The following is a 23657-nucleotide window of genomic DNA, read 5'->3' as shown; positions in this document are numbered from 1 at the left end:
TTGGCAATATCAAATGGTTTTGTGATGAATAAGCCATCTGATTCGATGAAAGATGGAGTTGAATTTGTCTTTCTGCCCATAATTTCATTTAAAGTACTGGCTTCATAATACTGTTTCTTCTTATTTTTGTTGAGTTTAGTCACATAATATCGCATCTTGTAGTAAGTCAGCCAGTCAGATGTGCAGCCAGATTTATTTGCCACTCCTTTTGCCCCCCCATCTCTTTCAACCATACAGTTTTTCAATTCCTTATCAATCCATGGGGCCTGAACAGTTCTAAAAGTCCGTTTCTTATTAGGTGCATGTTTATCAATAAATGAAATGCAGCATCTGGATGCTCCTTATTAATTACATCAGACCAACAAATATTTTTAACATCATCCACACGATGCAATTTGGCGAACAGTGTTGTCACACCCCCAATGACCAGGAAAACCACTTTCCTATGAATCCTGGGCTGCATTTCAATAGTCTAAACTGGCTTTCCTTCATTATCTCCTTTCAGATCAATGTTGATGAAGGAATAGTGATGAAGAAAGAAAGCCACTTTCTCTCTCTGACCTAAACTGTGCTGAGGATGCATATGGAATGTAAATGTCACCATAGACCTAATTCAGAGGACTCATCTTAAAGTGACATGGTGGTGGGTTAGAGGAAACCTGGTCTTGCTCTCCAGGTTATTGTTCTTTTCACTGCTATATGAGGTTCCTTTGGGAGGGTTGTGTGTTGGTTTAGTAACAGGGGGTTTATTCAGCTGTACGTGTGACAGATTGAGGACACCGACTGACACCATTGTGTAAGGCGTAGAAAAAAACATGTCAAATCAAATCTCGACAGGCATTGTGCGAGCACATCTCTGGTACTTTCTGACATACTGAATAAAGGAGGTGAAGTAGGGAAAGGGGTGTAAAGAGGAGAGGAAAATCTGTAGCCTAAAGAGAGATAAAAAGCCATGACATTAGAATCCCTGCTGAATGCTGGCAAAGGGTTCACAGAAGGTGACACAGTGAAAAGTCATCGGTGGTATAGCTGAAAGGAATGCTCTGTATTCAGCCCATTCAAACATTCACTTCTCTCTACAGGAGTCCGAGTACATGGACTTGCTATTGGATCCAGATTCTTATTACACAGTTTCCCTATGGGAGGTGGGAGCTTCAGTTTAAGAGGTCACAACCCCATCTGAGACTGCTCCTTTATCTCCCTGGCCCGGGTGGACGTTTCTAACAGAAACTGGCACACCTCTGCTCCTAACATACCACAGATTTCCCACGCGACTCAGTTCCAGTACAAACACTACTGTCCTATCAGGATTCAGGTTTCCCCACGACTAGGTTAACTAAGGTAAACTCTCATATTCTGACTCTTCCTGCTAAGAAACTGAGTAAAATTTCCTTTTCTCTCCCAAGTTCTGGCACAATTTCCTGAATGACCAAACCAGCGGTAAAAATTCAATCTTCTCATCTATATGAGAAGATTTCATACTAAGATTTCTCAGTATAGACCTACACCTTTTTCATTTAGACCCCTATCCATTTCCTGTGCTGGCTAAATACTTCCTGTTTGACTGAGTAAACTCGAAGCTGACATTTAGACAACCGTTACTAGAAACAACACTATCTAACATAAATACACAACGGTAAGCAAGGCTACAAGTTAGGCTCACTAACCATCAACCACATTACTCATAAGTTACTAACCCCTCAGGCTTAAAAAAGTCCTTATCCCCAGTTCCGATACACAGATCAATCACTCAGAGACACAAAATGACTTGAAGCTCTACAGCACTATGAGCCCTTTAGTCTAAATCCCCATCATGACTCCCTAAGGGGTTGACAGGAAGTGTTCTAGCCCTCAGTCTGAAGTTATGACAATGGTCTGTGACTATGCTATGGGGTCTAACTGTGACCTCTGACCTCTATGTACACCCTGAAACTAAACTTTGAAGGCGCTAGAGCAGAACATTAGGAGGGAAAACCTGGAAAGAGGTGATATCTGCTGTTCCCATCTGTGATAATGAATAGCTGTGTTGGACCAGATAGAAAGACAAGGCACAGCTAGCCGCTGCCTGGAGGGATGTTTCACTGCTGAGACATGGGATGCATATTCATTCTTGTGCGTGTCTACTCTCTGACGCACAGGCTGGGCCAAGTAAAGCAGAGCGGGGTGTGATGGAACAGGGATCGTATAAAAGCTTGAACAGATTATTCGTTCAAATTGCCCATTCAATAATTTGGTCACGATCAAGTGTAAATGATGAAGCCATGGATAGTTGGCGCTGTGAGAATGTGTGTGCCTGCAGTCTGCTCAATACTCTCTCTCTAGCCAGCACACACAGAGACACACACACACACACACACACACACACACAGAGAGAGAGAGACACACACACACAGAGAGAGAGAGACACACACACAGAGACACACACACACACACAGAGAGAGAGAGACACACACGCACACACAGAGACACACACACACACACACAGAGAGAGACACACACGCACACACAGAGACACACACACACACACACACAGAGAGAAACACACACACACACACAGAGAGAAACACACACACAGAGAGAAACACACACACAGAGAGAAACACACACACACACACACACACACACACACACACACACACACACACACACACACACACACACACACACACACACACACACACACACACACACACACACACACACACACACACACAGAGAGAGAGACACACACACACACAGAGAGACACACACAGAGAGACACAAACACACACACACACACACACACACAGAGAGAGAGAGACACACACACACAGAGAGAGAGAGAGAGAAAGAAAACTAGGCCTGTCCCCAACACTCATTGTCAATTAATAACCACAATATGGATTCTGTTCCCGTGCCTCCTCTCTGCCACACTGCTCCGCTCAATGAGTCACTGGCTTACAACATGCTCCAGCATCGCCACGGCAACAAGGCAAGTGGCTGCGCAGCTGGAGAGGAGGCATTTCTCTGGCCTGCTCCATTCCCTGTGGTGCGTGTGTGTGTGTGTGCGCGTGCCTGATGCTGCAGTATTCAGCCAGGGCTCGGATACTGAGGCACATTGTCTGTCCTTCGCAATTGTGGCACATTTCTCCTCCTCCTTCTCCTCACTCCTTCGTTCCACGGCCCACGAGCTCCAGAGAGGAATGTGTTTACACGGTCTGCCCATCATGAAAAGACCCTCAGGGAGCTAGACTGACCATCAATGTGTCAGCCGAAACAGACCTTTCAAACCTGTTACCATCAACAGGGCTAACGGAAATATGATATATAGATCCCCATCCTCATCAGCCAAAACAGCCTTTAAGACCTGTTCGTTTGAGCAACATTAACTGACTACTCAAAAACATTAACAAGAACACACAAACTGCACTAGGGGTAACAAAGGGACAAGTAGAGACTGTCACTACTGTCTGATAACATCTCAGGACGACAAGCTAAATCCACCAACGGACATGACATAATGACATCACCAAGTAGCGCCTCACACTCATCTCAGCATAGAAAACCATAACCAGAGCTGTTGACAGGCCTGAGCAGCAGCATGTGTTCTCATTGGCTACGGGGGGATTTACAAGTGTTGGGAGAGATTGAGTCAGAGAGAGAGAGGGGAGGAGAGGAGAGGAGGATGTTGGCATTACTTACTTTCAGGAGGCGGGGGAGGGAAGTCTTCCACGATGTCCATACTGGTTGCTGTTTCTCTGGGCATACAGGTTCCCTGAGCAGCCTGGTGGTGGTCCTCTTCAATCACACATAGCCCTGGAGGAAACACACACATGGAGGAATGTCAGAGGTGGCACGCTGTGATTCACTGTACACTTATTCAATTAGCCAAGCATAGAAGAATGTTCCCAAGCATCACCAGGTCTCGAGTTTTTCCGGGCTACATGGCAAAGTTTTAGCCTAACTAGAGTTTTACCTGGTACGGTCACATAGTATAAGTTAGGGCTTAAAATTGCCAGGGACCTCACGATCCGATAATATCACGATACTTAGGTGATGATATGATATGTATTGCGATTCTCATGATTATCATAATTCTATATGTACATAGAAACATATTACTCACTATATGTCTGCTGCAGAGAAACAAGAGAGAGAATTTGTTTTTGATCAGTCATGGAAATAAAAGTGCTGAAAACATGTTGGCTCATTATTTAAAGAGAACAAGCTATAGGATGAAAAATACCAAACTTTTAGCGCCGGTAGAGCTAACTAGCGCTAGCTAACGCTACAAATCCATCATATATCGATATAATATTGTCCCAAAGATGATAATAATAATAAAGTAAATGCATTGATTTTTGCCCCCATCACTAGTATAAGTGAATATGAGCATAAGTACTAATACATGGAAGTATGCCAAAAGATGGCATATAGTCTTTTTAGATTAGTTAGCATAAAGTGGTATTTCCCAATGCATCACACCCCACCAATGGAAAACCAAGCAACCATTGCCAACCACATGCTCTTTATTCCAAGTTACTCAATCTCAGTCAAGTCAAGCAGAAGTGGAGCATTGTGTTCCTGACTCTTTTGTCTGAGCGCCAGACATCTGAACCACAACTAACAAAGACAAACAAAAACAACATCAAGATACAAAAAAAATGTCCTCTCACCCCACAAACAGTCAGTTAATGTGGTGTATTTGTGTGTGTGTGTGTGTGTATGTGTCAGAGCAGGATTATTGTATCCACTGAGGGTAGCATGGGGCTCCCTAGGGGAACACATATTGTTAGGGTCAGTGACCCTATGTGTGTAAACATGGTGGAGCTGACAGGTTCACACCATGGTATTTTGGTATTATATTAGGATCCCTTTTAGCTGTTGCGAAAGCAGCAGCTACTCTTTCTGGGGTCCACACAAAACATGAAACATTACCTAATACAGAACATTAAATTGACAAGAACAGAACTACATCAATTTGAAAATGGCACACGTAGCCTATATATCAATACATACACATAAACAATTTAGGTAAAATAGAGGAAAGGCGTTGTACCGTGAGGTGTTGCTTTATTTGTTTTTTGAAACCAGGTTTGCTGTTCATTTGAGCAATATGAGATGGAAGGAAGTTCCATGCAATAATAGCTCTATATAATACTGTACGCTTTCTTGAATTTGTTCTAGATTTGGGGACTGTGAAAAGACCCCTGGTGGCATGTCTGGTAGGGTAAGTGTGTGTGTCAGAGCTTTGTGTAAGTTGACTATGCAAACAATTTGGAATTTAACACAATTTTCATGTTTCTTATAAAAAAGAAGAAGTGATGCAGTCAGTCTCTCCTGAACTCTTAGCCAAGAGAGACTGGCATGCATGGTATTTATATCAGCCCTCTGATTACAATGAAGAGCAAGGCGTGCAGCTCTGTTCTGGACCAGCTGCAGCTTAACTAGGTCTTTCCTTGCAGCACTCAACCACACGAATGGACAATAATCAAGATAAGACGAAACTAGCACCTGCAGGGATTGCTTTTTGGAGTGTGGTGTCAAAAAAGCAGAGCATCTCTTAATTAAGGACCAACCTCTCCCCATCATTTCAATCATTGAATCTATGTTTTGACCATGACAGTTAACAATCTATTGTCACACTAAGTAACTTAGTCTCCTCAACTTGTCAACAGCCACACCATTCATCACCAGATTCAGCTGAGGTCTAGAACTTACAGAATGATTATACCAAATACAATGCTCTTAGTTTTAGAGATGTTCAGGACCAGTTTATTACTGCCCACCCATTCCTAAACAGAATACAACTCTTTGCTAGGGGTTTCAGTGACTTCATTAACTGTGGTTGTTAATGCGTATATGGTTGAATAATCAGTATTCATGGACAAACATGCTTTGTTTAATGCCAGGTCATAGGTAAAGAAAATAGGAGGGCTTAGAGAGCTACCCTGTGGTACACTGAAGAGAAGCTCCCACAATCTTCTTATATTCTTCTTTCAACCAATCATCAGTTGTGTCAGTGCAGTACATGTTGAGTGCCCGTCTCTATAAGCATGCTGAAAGTCTGGCTTCCCTCCAGGCATGAGGACAAAGACTATCTTCTAGGCTCAAATTTAAGATATGACAGATAGGAGTGTGTAAAGAGTCCGCTATAGAGTCAATGCCAGTATGTTTGTCATTATTGATCGATAACTGACAATTAACCTGTCAGTCTATGTCGTTGTTTTTTGTTTGAATTGTTTACGTGTTCGCTATGAGGCAGAAATGGCAAGACAAGTGGAACTCAGGTTTTTGCCTGCCATATGAGTTCTGTTATACTCACAGACATCTTTCAAACAGTTTTAGAAACTTCAGAGTGTTTTCTATCCAAATAATATACATATACTAATAATATTCATATCTTAGCTTCTGGGCCTGAGTAGCAGGCAGTTTACGCTGGGCACCTTATTCATCCAAGGTACTCAATACTGCCCCCAGCCATAAGTTAATATATCCACATAACTTTCCCTTCCTCATGATGCCATATATTTTGTGAAGTGCACCAGTCCATCCTGCAGCAAAGCATCCCCACAACATGATGCTTCACGGTTGGCATGGTGTGCTTCGGCTTGCAAGCCTCCCCCTTTCTCCTCCAAACATGACGATGGTCATTATGGCCAAACAGTTCTATTTTTGTTTCATCAGACCAGAGAACATTTCTCCAAAAGTACGATCTTTGTCCCCATGTGCAGTTGCAAACCGTAGTCTGGCTTTTTTATGATGGTTTCGGAGCAGTGGCTTCTTCCTTGCTGAGCGGCCTTTCAGGTTATGCCGATATAGGACTCGTTTTACTGTGGATATAGATACTTTTGTACCTGTTTCCTCCAGCATCTTCACAAGGTCCTTTGCTGTTGTTCTGGGATTGATTTGCACTCTTACGCACCAAGGTACGTTCATCTCTAGGAGACAGAACACGTCTCCTTCCTGAGCGGTATGACGGCTGCGTGGTCCCATGGTGTTTATACTTGCGTACTATTGTTTGTACAGATGAACGTGGTACCTTCAGGCGTTTGGAAATTGCTCCCAAGGCTGAACCAGACTTGATGAGGGTCTACAAAACAAATACACCATGACAGCGCAATACACAAGGGGTGGAACAGTGGCAAAGGTACCCACAGGACAAACAGAATAATATTAGCCTGAGGAGAGATTAAATAGCATTAATACAACAAAAATAATTCTAAACACACCTTTACTTTACAAAGTTAAACAGATGTATTTTTTCTTCATAATAAGCAGGAGTAATATTCTTAGATCAGAATGACAGCAGACTGTACTTTTATCCATGTCACTAAAGACTAACAGAAACAAAAGACAAATTTAACTAGAATGGCTTATCTTTTCTCCCACAACCCACCAAGAGGTAACATGTAGATATACACATTTACTTTCAAAGCATACACAATCAAAGCATACACAATCTTGGCTGATTTCTTTTGATTTTCCCATGATGTTAAGCAAAGAGGCACTGAGTTTGAAGGTAGGCCTTGAAATACATCCACAGGTACACTCAAATGATGTCAATTAGCCTATCAGAAGCTTCTAAAGCCATGACATCATTTTCTGAAATTTTCCAATCTGTTAAAAGGCACAGTCAACTTAGTGTATGTAAACTTCTGACCCACTGGAATTGTGAGACAGTGAATTATAAGTGAAATAATCTGTCTGTCAACCGCCAAAACTATAGTTTGTTAACAAGAAATTTGTGGAGTGGTTGAAAAACGAGTTTTAATGACTCCAACCTAAGTGTATGTAGACTTACGACTTCAACTGTATTAACGTGGGCTCTTTTGAGCACTTTTCTTCTGGGATGCTTTTACTTGCTTTCATTGCTTTACTATGAAGCTTAGCAGCAGTATATGTGCTCATGTTCTTTATGTTAGTGCAGGGTGAGCTGCTCAAAGTGGACTTCCTGCTAGGGCACACCAGCTTAGTGCTAACAGTATAAATCTGGTTCATAGGCACATGATTACTGCATACAATAGCTGTAGGATCAGTAGAGGCATTCAGGACAGTTAAAGGGACATCAATTAGGTTACTTATATTGTGTCTACTGACAGCCCTGGTGTATTGTACAATTGCTGAAGCATTATGACAACTCTGTGTCACAATGGTAGAGATTACCTGAACTGGGCTTGAGTCATTGAGATGTGATACAGCCTGGAATTGAACCAGGGTGTCTGTAGTGACGTCTGACCACTGCGCCACTAGGCCCATTTAGTTTAGAAATAATCCAGTGGTCAGTTAGATTCTGTTTTGTTGATGAGAGCTAGAAATGACTCAATGACAATAACAGCTAAAATGTTTTATTGTAAACAGCTGTTATCTGATGTTCAGTAGAATTTAATGAAATATAGTTTGCGTATTCTAGGCTAGCGTAACATTATTTTCTAATAAACTTCTGCATGTACAGTACTCTTCACATGTACACATTACAGAGCAATACTTTTTAGCCTGTAAAAGGCATATTATTGGCTGAGAGGTACTGGGTAGAGTGACAGGTTTGCAGTGGCATGTGAGGTCAGGGGTCAAAGTGAGGGTGGGGTTAACAACAGCGGGCTCATTTTACATCTGGGGGGAAAATGTCACATGCATGCTAAGGCAGGATACACACAGACCTGCACAGACATGAGACCAGAGAGACAGTGTATTCTTCCACTGTCAGACACACAGATGGACACATGGAAGATCAAACAAAAGAAGCTTCAAGTTCTGTGGGTCAACAAGTCCTGCATTAGCCTACTTCCATCAAATACAATTAGGCTGTTACACTCCCCTCAAGGGTGGATGATATATCAGTAATGTCATTCCATTAAATAAGAGGCCTCTTGTTGTAGAGTTCTAGTGAGTTCCATACTGTAACAGACATGCTGCTCTCCAATTCAATTCACACCATAATAAGACAAGCTTACAATACAGTACAATCATCTGTGAATAAGACTGCTCCATTCCACTGCTCCATTCCAAAGATAAACCATTTACAAGCGACTCAAAGCTTGTTTTGTCTATGAATAATGTGAGCTCCTCTGTTTTTTTGTCTCCACCCAGAGTACAGAGCAGCACAGGGTCAGGGCAGTACAGTGGATGTGAACACAAGACCAGCATTTTCTTCTGTACTGTATGTCGGAGAGTACAGTCAGGTAGAATATCTTTGCCCTGGAGACAAAATATAACTGGCCTAAGTGAAGAGCTAGATGTGACTAACTGGACAGATCTTGACATGTATAAAAATCCTAAAAGAATGGGTTACACCCTTAACTTAGCTGATAAAAATGATTCATCATTGCTATCCTCAGGAGTACTGTACGAGCTGTGACTGAGGAAGGAAGGGAGGGAGAGATGTGGGGAGGGAGGGGGTGAAGAGGAAACGCATCATCCTCTGGGCTTCCTCAAGAGGAAAGAGAAAGACATCCCTTCCTGGCATTAAACATCTCCCAAATAAATACCTTTAATATGGTTATTCTGATGGCCCATGTCTTCTTCTATTTGATTAACGTGATGTTTAAATTAAACCTATTGTCTCATTTTTACAGAAATCCTTAAACTGAGGCCAGACTTTCTCGTAATGACATTACAGCTTTTTAAAAAGTCTGGAGATTCCTACATTTACCTCCTGTTGACTCCTAAAATTACTCTTCCCAGCTCTTTTATTTGCTGGGCGGAAACGAGGCGCACCTCGGCCAAATGACATCCTGCCTGGCCTCTATTATTCCCTGGGGGGGGGGGGGAGGGGGGTCCTCTCATATACATACAACCACTCACTGTCTATCTGCCTGTCAGCACCTTAGGCTTAGTACACAGCATCATGCCTATTGGAGGCCTCCAAACATTCCTTTAAAGAAGGTCTAGATGGCAGGTAGGCAGGCAGCTGAGACAACAGTTAGTGATGGCCAACCCATCAGGGCGTTAGAGGCGGCACCCCACTTGTGATTGGTCAAAGAAAATAGTACAATAGTAAAAAATAGTACAAATATGTATGTATTTTAACATACATACATATATATACAGTACCAGTCAAAAGTCTGGACACACCTACTAATTCAAGGGTTTTCTCTTTATTTATACTATTTTCTACATTGTAGAATAATAGTGAAGATATCAAAACTCTGAAATAACACATATGGAATCATATAGTAACCAAAAAAAGTGTTAAACAAATGTAAATATATTTGAGATTTGAGATTCTTCAAAGTAGCCACCCTTTGCCTTGAAGAAGCGACTCCGGGATGCTGGCCTTCTAGGCAGAGTTGCAAAGAAAAATCAACATCTCAGACTGGCCAATAAAAAAGAAAAGACTAAGATGGGCAAAATAACATAGACACTGGACAGAGGAACTCTGCCTAGAAGGCCAGCATCCTGAAGTCGCCTCTTCACTGTTGACGTTGAGACTGATGTTTTGCGGGTACTATTTAATGAAGCTGCCAGTTGAGGACTTGAGAGGCATCGGTTTCTCAAACTAGACACTAATGTACTTGTCCTCTTGCTCAGTTGTGCACCGGGGCCTCCCGCTCCTCTTTCTATTCTTGTTAGAGTCAGTTTGCGCTGTTCTGTGAAGGGAGTAGTACACAGCGTTGTAAGAGATCTTGAGTTTCTTGGCAATTTCTCACATGGAATAGCCTTCATTTCTCAGAACAAAAATAGACTGACAAGTTTCAGAAGAAAGTACTTTGTTTCTGGCCATTTTGGCCAATCGAACCCACAAATGCTGATGCTCCAGATACTCAACTAGTCTAAAGAAGGCCAGTTTTATTGCTTCTTTAATCAGAACAACAGTTTTAGGCTGTGCTAACATAATTGCAAAAGGGTTTTCTAATGATCAATTAGCCTTTTAAAATGATAAACTTGGATTAGCTAACACAACGTGCCATTGGAACACAGGAGTGATGGTTGCTGATAATGGGCCTCTGTACGCCTACGTAGATATTCCATTAAAAATCAGCCGTTTCCAGCCACAATAGTCATTTACAACATTAACAATGTCTAAACTGTATTTCTGATCAATTTGATGTTATTTTAATGGACAAAAAATTTGCTTTTCTTTAAAAAACAAGGACATTTCTAAGTGACCCCAAACTTTTGAACGGTAGTGTATACACATATATTTTTTGTCAAGCAGTTGCAACAAAAAAATGTAATGTTATGGTACATCTTGATTGATGGCTGTCTGAGTGGACTAATCCATTGTGGAGGCCGCAAGGATGGCACACCAGTATCACCAGTAGTACATTTACTGTTATTTCCCATTATTTCAAATCTACAATGTTTGTTTGGTTACCATAATTTCTGTTAATACATTCAATATAGTATCACTACAGTCTTACCGTTGTCATTGTAGGAGGGAACACGTTGTTTGCAGAGCACACAAACTAGGCTACACTTGTGAGAATTGTTTGGGGTTTATTTCCTTTCATTTACCAGTTTTGTTTGGAGCGCTCCTGTCAATGTTGAGTAAGTACACGCACCTGATTCTGCATAGAAGTAGGCCTATAGGCTACCTGGCCTGTGGGCAAATGTAGGCTTATAAATGTGCCTATTTGGGGATCTGATTGTGTTTCTAATCGTCTTAACTCAACACCACTAATGAACTGTGGCGCTTCTCAAAGCAATTTTTTTATTTACCTCAAACAGCAAGTAAAATAAGTCGATATTTACATCCATTGAGAATTAAAATAGTTCCTTAATGTACCCTACTTGAAAAATCATTCCAGCTCTCTGTAATGTTCTGATCTGGTGGAAAAGTCATAAAATAGGTCTACCTGATTACTTCCTGTCTCTTGAACAAATAGACTACAGTTGTGTCTCTCTGGAGCTCAGCTCAGTGCACGGGAAACTGAGGGTCCAGGATATTTTATACAATGTTTCAAGTTTGTTGGGACAAGTGTTGGGCTGGACCAAGTTGATAGTCGATACAGTGTTTCAAGTTCTTTGCAGACAGGCCATGCGTAGCTAATGTGATTTATTTTGATATTTTCTACCTGCAGGGTGCAATGTTGTCATTTATTGGCTTCATGTAGACAATTTTTACATAGTTGGCAATGTACTTCTAGATCTGTGTAATTTTTATTTAGATGAGAATGATTTTGAGATAAAGACTTTTTATTATAAAAGAAATGAAACAACTTCAGGAGCATAATTACAGAATCTGCGAAGGCCAGCAGCAGCGGGAGGAGGTGGTTTGGGAACATGTTTTTTTCTTCTGGTTAGGCCATCTTGATCTCTAGCTCCCTCAAGTCATTTGTGTGTCAATTATTTAACCACAGTGTGCTTAAAGCATCAGACAAGCTCAGTAGCCTATATATATATGATTTTATTCAAACACACAGGGTGTTTGGAAAAAGATTTCAAAGATTTAAAATCAAAGAAGAGTCGAAGGATAGGGGAATACACTCGCTAGAACCTTCTCATTGTGGACCTGGTAGGACGGTGGCTTATTGTTTCCCCCCCATGTTGTTCATCAGGTTTTTCTGTAGGTGGCAGTGTGACATGTTGTGTGGACTAAAACAGCATAAAACCAGGTGTGATCAAATTAATTAGCATGATCAAATTAATTAGCCAACTACAATCATTTCGAGAAACATTGAGAAATAGTTTGGATGTTTTGGTTAAATTAACCAGTTATCTACCTTTAATAAGCAGATAGCTGGTAGCTTGTTAGCCAGTTAGCTCCCATGCCAAGTTAATTCAAAATGAAAGTTAACTGGCAAACTCATCATGCTTTGCGACATTATGTTAGCTTGCTATCTCCAGATAATGTGTTTTCACTTATTGCATCTGCATGCTTGTTGCGTTCTCCCTGGTGTACTCGTTCGTTCATGAGCTGGCTGCTTATTCTAAATAGTATAATCTAATCTGTTCAAAACAATAGCAGCATGTGCAACAGTGGTCATTCAGTTTTTGACATGCAAAAGTGAGAGTTGTATTTATGCTGTTGCTCAAGTGCACAGATTGCTTTATACATATTCTCAAAGAAACTACCAGTAGTTTGAAAACTTGGTATCATATATCTGTCGTGCTGCTTTGTCGACAACTCCAACCACCTCGCGCCCCGGGTATTCAGACAATCAGTGGCCCTCACTGGTCTGTAGACACCAGAGGGTGAAAAAAGAGAACCATCTGATGAGACTTGGCCAAGCATGTCATTACATGTCTGCAACACTGTAGCTAGCTATGCACAGACAGGAAATCTGTCATCTAGGGCCTGCAGATAATGCTGCCGTTTTGTTCCCAGTGCAGTCACAACAATCAGCATTGGTAATAACACCAGTCACAATAGTAATAATAAACATGTTCTCAAAGGGTGAGGAATTATCATGTACAGTATACATACAGTAGTACAGTACTACATAATGAAAATCACAATCTAGGACACTTTTAAACCAAGACTGCAGCCAGCCAGGTGACCAAGCAGATTTTTGACACTTGTTTTAAGCCAAAAACATCTCAAGCGCCCTTATTGAGGAGTGGCATTCCAGAAATTGTATGACAGAGTCACAAACAAAACCAAGAGCCTGCTCTGGAGTACACATTGGCACCAGTAGAGAGAATCCTCTAGGCCCATCTCTCCTTCTCCTTCTCCGTGCACACAGTATTACCATCCTACCTAAAATTGATTTCCATTCAAAATCCTATTTCCCTAACCCCTAACCCTTATCGTAACCCTAAAATAGCCTTTGTCCTCGTGGGGACCTGAGAGAATTTTCCTATCCTTGTGGTGACTTCTGGTACCCACAAGGATAGTAATACAAACCCACCGACCCACACACAGACCCACACACACACATTCTGCTTCTTGGACTCTCTGTGCTCTCTGCATGGCTGTGGTATTGGCAGTGTGTCATGCTCTCCCATTGCCAGCGTTACTGTAATCAGTGGTCCATTATACACAACAGGCCTCTCTGAATGGATGGGCAGGGATGACAAAGACACTTGTGCTGGGGAGGACAGTGCCCTGCAGCATACTAAAATGGCCAGGCTCTCTCTCTGTCCTTCTCCCCTCTCTGTAGTTATCTCTCAATTCAATTCCATTTCAATTTAAGGGCTTTATTGGCATGGGAAACATGTTTACATTGCCAAAGCAAGTGAAATAGATAAACAAGAGTGAAATAAACAATAAAACATTAACAGTAAACATTACTCACAAAAGTTAAAAAGAATAAAGAATAAAACATTAACAGTAAACATTACTCACAAAAGTTAAAAAGAATAAAGACATTTAAAAATGTAATATTATGTGTATATACAGTGTTGTACTGATGTTCAAATACTTCAAGTACAAAAGGCAAAATACATAAATATAGGTTGTATTTACAATGGCGTTTGTTCTTCACTGGTTGCCCTTTTCTTTTGGCAACAGGTCACAAATCTTGCTGCTGTGATTGCACACTGTGGTATTTCACCCAATAGATATGGGAGTTTATCAAAATGTAGTTTGTTTTCGAATTTTTTGTGTGTCTGTGTAATCTGAGGGAAATATGTGTCTCTAATATGGTCATACATTTGGCAGGAGGTTAGGAAGTGCAGCTCAGTTTCCACCTCAGTTTCCACCTCATTTTGTGGGCAGTGTGCACATAGCCTGTCTTCTCTTGAGAGCCAGGTCTGCCTTCGGCGGCCTCTTTCAATAGCAAGGCTATGCTCACTGAGTCTGTACATAGTAAAAGATTGGTCAGGTATTGTGTATGTACACTCTCTTTACTTTCAAATAGCCTTCTAGTTTTTTTATAAATTCTTTCCATTGTGTCAAGTAATTATCTTTGGTTAGGTTAGGTCTAATTGTGTTTCTGTCCTGGGGCTCTGTTTGTGAACAGAGCCCCAGGACCAGTTTGCTTAGGGGGCTCTTCTTCGGGTTCATTTCTCTGTAGGTGATGGCTTTGTTATGGAAGGTTTGGGAATCGGTTCCATTTAGGCGGTTGTCGAATTTAACGTCTCTTTTCTGGATTTTGATAATTAGCGGGTATCGGCCTAATTCTGCTCTGCATGCATTATTTGGTGTTTTACGTTGTACACGGAGGATATTTTACATCTCTTTTGTTACAGAGTCTCAATTTGGTGTTTGTCCCATTTTGTGAATTCTTGGTTGGTGAGCAGACCGCAGACCTCCCAACTATAAAGGGCAATGTGTTCGATCACTGATTCAAGTATTTTTAGCCAAATCCTAATTGGTATGCCGAATTTTAGGTTCCTTTTGATGGCATAGAAGGACCTTCTTTCCTTGTCTCTCTTTCTCTCTCTCTGTCTGTCTGTGTGTGTGTGTTGACAAGGGGCCAGGCAGAGCAGTTTTATGACATGCTGAGGAGGCACGGTTGAAACACCACAGTGAGAGAGCAGCCTGCAGTCTGTCAGCCCTCAAGGAGTGGAACTTAAAGGATATTGGATATTTCTCTCATTATAAATCGAAAGTTCCAATGCACATTAGGAATGCTCATTTGTCAGCAATAACAGATGATTTGGCAGAGCAGTTTGCATAGACTGGGAAATTAGAGTCCATAAGGAGAAATTAAATAGATCTACAGAGCAAGTTAGCAGTAACTCAATGTATACCATTTCCATAGCTAAATATCATGTTCATAGCTGCTTTCTAAAGCCTCTGACAGGCCTGAAATGTTAGCTGGCCTAGATACAGGGATCAATATAAGCCAGAGGAGCAGCATGGCATTTCACATCAGCAGCTGTAATTACAGTATATGGGTGTCTAGTGTGGGAAATACACTTCAATAGCATGCCCTAGGGTTAGGGTTAAAGCTGCACTGGCTTTCTTAGGGTAGGTCCCTGGTGTATAGACATTTGGACACGTGGAGGGATCAGGCAATATTGAGTGTCTACACTGAGAATATGAGTATGAATCAGAGATCCCCAAATTGAAGTGTAGTCCAGAACAACAGCAGAGATCCATTCCTGTGGTGTCATAAACAGTGCTAGGTAACACACACCCATCACTGAAGAACACAGCAAGCTTTTGACAGATTGCAGTGCATGTAAGATCTTGTCCTCCCCCAGAGAGTGCTTGAAAATGATGTGATTAACCTTTAGAAAGAGTACCTCTGGCAGAATATTCAAGTTAGACCTTTTCTGAAAATACAGAATACCTTTTTGCTAGGCCAGCCATCTTACTCATTTGACACATTTTTCACAGAAGAGGTGTATGAAATCATTCCCTTCTAAATAGGCTAACCCTCTCAGTCTAGGCCTTTGAACACAGCAGTTTTTGGCTAAAATAACAGTGTACCACCGGAGTTGCTACAGTATGTAATGTCCCATTAAAGACGCAGGCCACAGTCACTCAGAAAGAAGGTCCCCACCCACCCAATGCAGACGGGGGCCTTAAGAGGAAGAACAGAACAGAACACTATGTCAGTGTGTGAGGCAATAGTAGAGAGGGAGAGGCCAAATAGGTCATTGTTAGCTACCCAGCTAATAGCTCTGGATGCATTTTAATGTCAGTAGAACAAAATTCTCTCCCAACCTCAAATTACAACAAATGACAACAGGCCAGTTCAAAACTGTGACATTTACAGTAATATGCATTATGCTGACTTCAGAGTGGGTACTGGAGATAGTGTTGAGGAGTTTCGTTTGTCACCCTAACATGCTGACTACATCGGCCACGCATGTGGTCCCTGTGCGCCATCGTGCACATGTTGATTTTGTCCATCCACACCAGACATGATTATGACATGCAGGTTAAAATACCAAAATCTACTTTTAATCAAATATATTAATTTCAAATATATTAATTATGTGTGAAACACATAAAAGATTCATGGACATCTGGCTAGTTGCTATTGCTAGCTAGTTTGTCCTGGGAGATGAACATTGGGTTGTTATTTTACCTGACATGCATATGGTCCTCTTTTTAGCTGGTTCTTTGTATAATTTTGACCCGGAGTCATAAAATCGTAAGTTTCTCTACTCCAACGAATAATCCACAGATTAAAAAGGGAAACCTAGTTTTTAGTTAGTTATCTTTAATTAATTTATCCTTGTTTGTCTTTCAAGCCTCCACGTGGATTTCTATCTTCCTGATAACCAATAAGGAGGGGACTTGCTGCACGTGGAGTGTTTCAAATAAAACCAAGTTCTACTTTAGCGCTTGGCTATGCAGACGCCGTTCACGTGCGCGAGCGGTGTGGGTGAAATGCTTGAATAATGTGTGTACATTTATTTTGCAATACTTGCGCACGCAACATGGCCAGTGTGGTTTGTATGTAATAGTGACAATTGAATAATGTAAATGACAAGACATTATAGGAGAAAGTCACAGATCCATAGTGTCCAAAAATATTGACAACGGAACTAAAAGCTTCACAGCTCGAGTCCAATTCTGAACACAGATGTTCATAGCTGGTAAATACACATTTTGGTGACAAATCTCCCATATCCACCACCAGAACAAGGGAAGAAAGGCCCAGTCAGTCAGTTTCACACCCAGCTATGGCTGTGTGATGTGCTGATCCACATTACATCTCAGTGGCTCCTCAGTGGTGAATGGGAGGATTTAGTGCATGATCGCACAGTCCTCTGAAAAATCAGAAGTATGCTCCTCTCTGCAGACTGCTATGCACTCTGGCCTGACTCTCACCCTCTGCCAGACACTCTGAGGCTTTCCCATTAGCCCCTACCCACTGGATGAACTTACAGACCCGACACACACACTTTGGAAATTAGTGATTCTGTCCAGCTGCATCTGTGATTGACAATAACAACCAGGAAAAGAATAACAACAGAGTGTCCCCAATCTGAAATCAACCCTCTGGTATGAAGCTAAGGACAAACTAGGTGGGATGCTAAAGGAGTTATGGTTTAGCATGCAAGGCTAAGCCAGGAACCAGAGCTGCTGAGCCAAAATAAAGATGGAAGTTTAGGGCATGATGGTGATGTACCTGTGGTGTTTCTTCTACAGGAGGAAGTGTCATGCATGGTAGAGCGTGCCGTCTAAAGGCCCAGGGTTCACTTCACCTGACTGCTCAGCTAGAGAACCACTGACTGCAGTAGACCTGGGTACAGCAAAGAGTACTCACACTCCCCAAATACCAGGGATCCCTTTTTAGGAGTCATTACCGGGGGTAGAGGCATCTGTACTCACAGCAGCCAAGTGACCTGGCTATTTGCTAAGCAAATTACCGATAGTGTGTGCAAATCTCACAGGCTCCCAACTCTTTCTCCAGTGCTGATGCAAAGTGAACTGGACAAGCATGGAGCCAGACAATACAATAGCAGATCAAAGAGCTCACCGTATCTAAATAATCTTTTAGCAGCCTGGCCCGAGGCACATAGATTCCTGGAATACTGTTCGATCGGATGTGGTTGTAGGCTACTCTAACAACTTGGCCAAACATTTTGATTAAAATTAGACTTTTCTGATTAATACAAGTGTTACCAAAGAAAGTTCCAGTTCATTGGAGTCATGCACTTGCTTGATTGAGGAATGCTATAGATGACTAAGTGAATTTGTTGAAATGGATTTAGGGGGTGGGTGCTCTGGAACACTTTCTAAAGTGTTTGAATCAAACTTCCTGATACACTGTACAACATGTATAAGTATTCCAATATTATTTTGGACTAGGCTAAAATCTATAAACTAGACTTAATCAGAAACTAAAGGGTATGTATTATACAGTACTGCTACAGTAAATTTGCTCAGTTATGACAATATTTTATAATTAGTAGCCTGGTTTATTAGTTTATAGACTAGTTTATTAATCAGAAATAAACAGTGAACCTGTAATAACTCTGATGGAAAGTATTGTTTATATTGTCAGGCCTTAATTGTCTTGGTAATGAGTGGATAAAAATCATAATTACATGTAGGTTCCACTTAAAACTATGTAATATATTTTAATATCATGCACCTGTACCCTTGAAAAAAGAACAGAGGGGAACCATAACTTTCGGCATTGACTTTGTACAGAACATGTAGAAATTCATCAATATTTGTCATTGGTGTGACAACCACGTTCCTGCCAATTTCGTACATTGACATTTCTGAGAGACTAAGTACTGTGTGCATGAGAAAGATACAATTATACATTCATTTGTTTTGTCCTTGCATGTTTCCAAGCATAAAGGTTTACAATAGTAACCGAACTATTAAAACCCACAGGATACATTATTATGAGATACGCGCCTCTCAATTGACAAACCGATACATGTTGGCAAAGACAACTCGCCACGTTATAACAGCGCACCCGGGCGAACGATCACTCACTTTGTTTGCAGAGAAAACATGTAAATTAGATCTCTTCCATTCGTAGAATACTGTCCAACTACAGCTGAACATAATGTACTAGTTATATTACTGTTTTGTAAATCATAAAATTTACTTTCAAACTATCTTGAAGTTCGGGTATATTTTCCACAACACATAGAACTCACCATATTTTGAATCCTGATGAATGTCGTTAATTTTCCTAGTTCCACAGTAAAGATGTGCAAACAAATCCCTGTCAAACACTGAGGATGAACTTCTTCTGCTCCTATAAATGAATTGTCCCTTTTTCCATTTTCCTCTACTGAAATTATCCAAGCTTTTCCCAACGCAATCTGACTCCTTCCAAGACCTCGCCTCCTTCTCAGTCATTGGTGGAGATTCGGATGCGAAGCCTTAATTGGCTCAAAAGCCCCTCAATTACATTCCTGAGATCCTCCTCCTAGGATTTATAATGCGTTGATAACCAAGTGGGAAGGTGGTATTTACCACACACGACTGGGAAAAATCCACTTAAATGCCCCTCCAATTCGTAATTTCTAGTGGGAAACTCGTCTATCATCCCTGAGCACCGATTTGTTCCACATGCTGACCTCTTCCACCTTGCTACTTTGTTATGAACGCAGCAGAAGTACATGCGCTCCAATATGTACCACGTGATCAGTGAGGCGGCTCCCTTGGAACAGCTGGGTATAAATTCTTCAACAGTGTGGATGTAGAGAAGCATAAAAATCTCATACTTACAAACTGTCTTTCAAATGATCCACTATGATCCACCATTGGTGTATATGATTTAATGTCCCTATCATTGTGAAGTATTGCAACTTTACAGTCTCATCATAAACTGACTTTGCCACAAGTCAAATTTGTTGAAGTACTACACACACACACACACCCTCACTCATTTGTTGATTTCTGTAGGTCTATGGAGAGTTCACAGTCAACATTGCATTGAAGTCAAAAGTATTTATTCGTGTTTGAATTAATAAACAGTAAACAATGCCCAACAATCTATTACCTCCATGCTGATGTCCATCTAGTCTAGACAAAAATGTGATTGTGCCAAGCCTCTCCATAAGCCAAAATCTGTAATACATTAAATGAGTTCATAGACAGTTCCCCTTACATCTGAAAAATACCACAAATTAATCCATTATCCATATTGGATCCCTAGAGTTGCCTAAAATGAGTGAGTACCCATCACTGAGATCATTCCAGAGGCCTTGAGCATTCATCTAATCCTATAGCAACACCTCATGGATACATTACATATTGCATTACATTCATGGTGCACAGCATCATGCTTCAAGTGGCTAGTGTTTCTGGTCATGCTGAAATTAAAACCCCTACAATCTTATCTTGATTATTGTCCAGTCATATGTTCAAGTGCTGCAAAGAAAGATCTAGTTAAGCTGCAGCTCTCCCAGAACAGAGCCACACATCTTGCTCTTCATTGTAATCAGAGAGCTAATACACACAGCGCTGACACACAAGCTTACCCCACCAGACATGCCAAGATGGCAGCATGTCAAGTCGTTTGTATGTGACTAGTAGATTTTAACCTACTCATAACCTATTAATTTATGGTGGAGTAAATCCACAATTTCCTTGTTGTGTAGTGCAAACTATTTTGTTTTGCTGGTGTTCTCCACCTGGCTGTCAGAGGCAGCTCAACAATCCCCAACCCATTTTCTCAATCGACCCCCACACACTCACATACAGACTCATACATACACACTGTGCCTCTCTCCCCTTACCTTTTCTTGGCCTCTATTTCTTACATCTCTCAAATAAAATGACAATTTTCGTGGTATTGCTTTGTGCACTGACTTTACTAAACTCTGGAGAAAACGAACATTGTCGCTGGGTGAGTACATCTGACAATGTGCTCTCCCGTCCATTAGACATTTTGTCTGCGGGAACTTGCTATTTTTCACTCCGTCCACTCGTCCAAGTGCCGATGCATTTGCGGCATGATGTGAACAGTACGAACTTGTGTCACTACCAAAGTCTAATGGTTTTAAATGACTGTTTTGTATTGTTTGGAAACTCACTTGTAGAATTCGCTTGCAGTAGGTCTCTTAAATAATAGAAGCCATGCAGGGTTATTAAACAGAGGTGCCTAGTTATTCTTCTGTTGTTGATATCAGGTAACGTGCAACCTAACCCTGGCCCTGATATGCAATGTCTCCAAACCCCATCTGATTTTAATAAAATAAAATGTATTTATATAGCCATTCTTACATCAGCTGATATCTCAAAGTGCTGTACAGAAACCCAGCCTAAAACCCCAAACAGCAAGCAATGGAGGTGTAGAAGCATGGTGGCTAGGAAAAACTCCCTAGAAAGGCCAACACCTAGGAAGAAACCTAGAGAGGAACCAGGCTATGAGGGGTGGCCAGTCCTCTTCTGGCTGTGCCGGGTGGAGATTATAACAGAACATGGCCAAGATGTTCAAATGTTCATAAATGACCAGCATGGTCAAATAATAATAATCACAGTAGTTGTCGAGGGTGCAGCAAGTCAGCACCTCAGGAGGAAATGTCAGTTGGCTTTTCATAGCCGATCATTAAGAGTATCTCTACCGCTCCTGCTGTCTCTAGAGAGTTGAAAACAGCAGGTCTGGGACAGGTAGCACGTCCGGTGAACAGGTCAGGGTTCCATAGCCGCAGGCAGAACAGTTGAAACTGGAGCAGCAGCACGGCCAGGTGGACTGGGGACAGCAGGGGGTCATCATGCCAGGTAGTCCTGAGGCATGGTCCTAGGGCTCAGGTCCTCCGAGAGAGAGAAAGAAAGAGAGAAAGAGAGAATTAGAGAGAGCATACTTAAATTCACACAGGACACCGGATAAGACAGGAGAAGTACTCCAGATATAACAAACTGACCCTAGCCCCCCGACACATAAACTACTGCAGCATAAATACTGGAGGCTGAGACAGGAGGGGTCAGGAGACACTGTGGCCCCATCCGATGATACCCCCGGACAGGGCCAAACAGGCAGGATATAACCCCACCCACTTTGCCAAAGCACAGCCCCCACACCACTAGAGGGATATCTTCAACCACCAACTTACCATCCTGAGACAAGGCCGAGTATAGCCCACAAAGATCTCCGCCACGGCACAACCCAGACAGGAAGATCACGTCAGTGACTCAACCCACTCAAGTGACGCACCCCTCCTAGGGACGGCATGAAAGAGCACCAGTAAGCCAGTGACTCAGCCCCTGTAATAGGGGTTGAGGCAGAGAATCCCAGTGGAGAGAGGGGAACCGGCCAGGCAGAGACAGCAAGGGCGGTTCGTTGCTCCAGAGCCTTTCCGTTCACCTTCACACCCCTGGGCCAGACTACACTCAATCATATGACCCACTGAAGAGATGAGTCTTCAGTAAAGACCTAAAAGTTGAGACAGTCTGCTTCTCTCATATGGGTAGGCAGACCATTCCATAAAAATGGAGCTCTATAGGAGAAAGCCCTGCCTCCAGCTGTTTGCTTAGAAATTCTAGGGACAATTAGGAGGCCTGCGTCTTGTGACCGTAGCGTACGTGTAGGTATGTATGGCAGGACCAAATCAGAAAGATAGGTAGGAGCAAGCCCATGTAATGCTTTGTAGGTTAGCAGTAAAACCTTGAAATCAGCCCTTGCCTCAACAGGAAGCCAGTGTAGGGAGGCTAGCACTGGAGTAATATGATCCAATTTTGGGGTCTAGTCAGGATTCTAGCAGCCATATTTAGCACTAACTGGAGTTTATTTAGTGCTTTACCCGGGTAGCCGGAAAGTAGAGCATTGCAGTAGTCTAACCTAGAAGTAACAAAAGCATGGATTAATTTTTCTGCATCATTTTTGGACAGAAAGTTTCTGATTTTTGCAATGTTACATAGATGGAAAAAAGCTGTCCTTGAAACAGTCTTGATATGTTCGTCAAAAGTGAGATCAGGGTCCAGAGTAACGCCGAGGTCCTTCACAGTTTTATTTGAGACGACTTTACAACCATCAAGATTAATTGTCAGATTCAACAGAAGATCTCTTTGTTTCTTGGGACCTAGAACAAGCATCTCTGTTTTGTCCGAGTTTAAAAGTAGAACGTTTGCAGCCATCCACTTCCTTATGTCTGAAACACAGGCTTCTAGCGAGGACAATTTTGGGGCTTCACCATGTTTCATTGAAATGTACAGCTGTGTGTCATCCACATAGCAGTGAAAGTTAACATTATGTTTTTGAATGACATCCCCAAGAGGTAAAATATATAGTGAAAACAATAGTGGTCCTAAAACAAAACCTTGAAGAACACCGAAATGTACAGTTGATTTGTCAGAGGACAAACCATTCACAGAGACAAACTGGTATCTTTCCGACAGATAAGATCTAAACCAGGCCAGAACTTGTCCGTGTAGACCAATTTGGGTTTCCAATCTCTCCAAAAGAATGTGGTGATCG

At 41.7% G+C, this 23657-nt stretch overlaps 1 protein-coding gene across 3 annotated transcripts in view; it reads right to left on the bottom strand.

Annotated features, from left to right (window-relative positions):
- LOC129811521 (rho guanine nucleotide exchange factor 10-like) overlaps positions 1-19609 on the bottom strand; it is a 78589-nt gene extending 58980 nt beyond the window's left edge. For all 3 annotated transcript variants that reach the window (XM_055862896.1, XM_055862897.1, XM_055862898.1), the window contains exons 1-2: positions 19390-19609; positions 3682-3795 (exon numbers count right to left, since the gene is read on the bottom strand). In XM_055862896.1, the coding sequence (XP_055718871.1) occupies positions 3682-3795; positions 19390-19594 (319 nt within the window). In that variant the 5' untranslated portion in view covers positions 19595-19609. The remainder of the gene's footprint in view (positions 1-3681; positions 3796-19389) is intronic.
- Between the last annotated feature and the right edge of the window lie 4048 nt (positions 19610-23657).

This window comes from Salvelinus fontinalis, chromosome 15 (genome assembly GCF_029448725.1).
Source record: "Salvelinus fontinalis isolate EN_2023a chromosome 15, ASM2944872v1, whole genome shotgun sequence".
NCBI classification, from domain to species: Eukaryota; Metazoa; Chordata; class Actinopteri; order Salmoniformes; family Salmonidae; genus Salvelinus; species Salvelinus fontinalis.
Note: the sequence above shows the minus strand (reverse complement) of the source record. Positions and strands in the feature narration are given on the sequence as shown.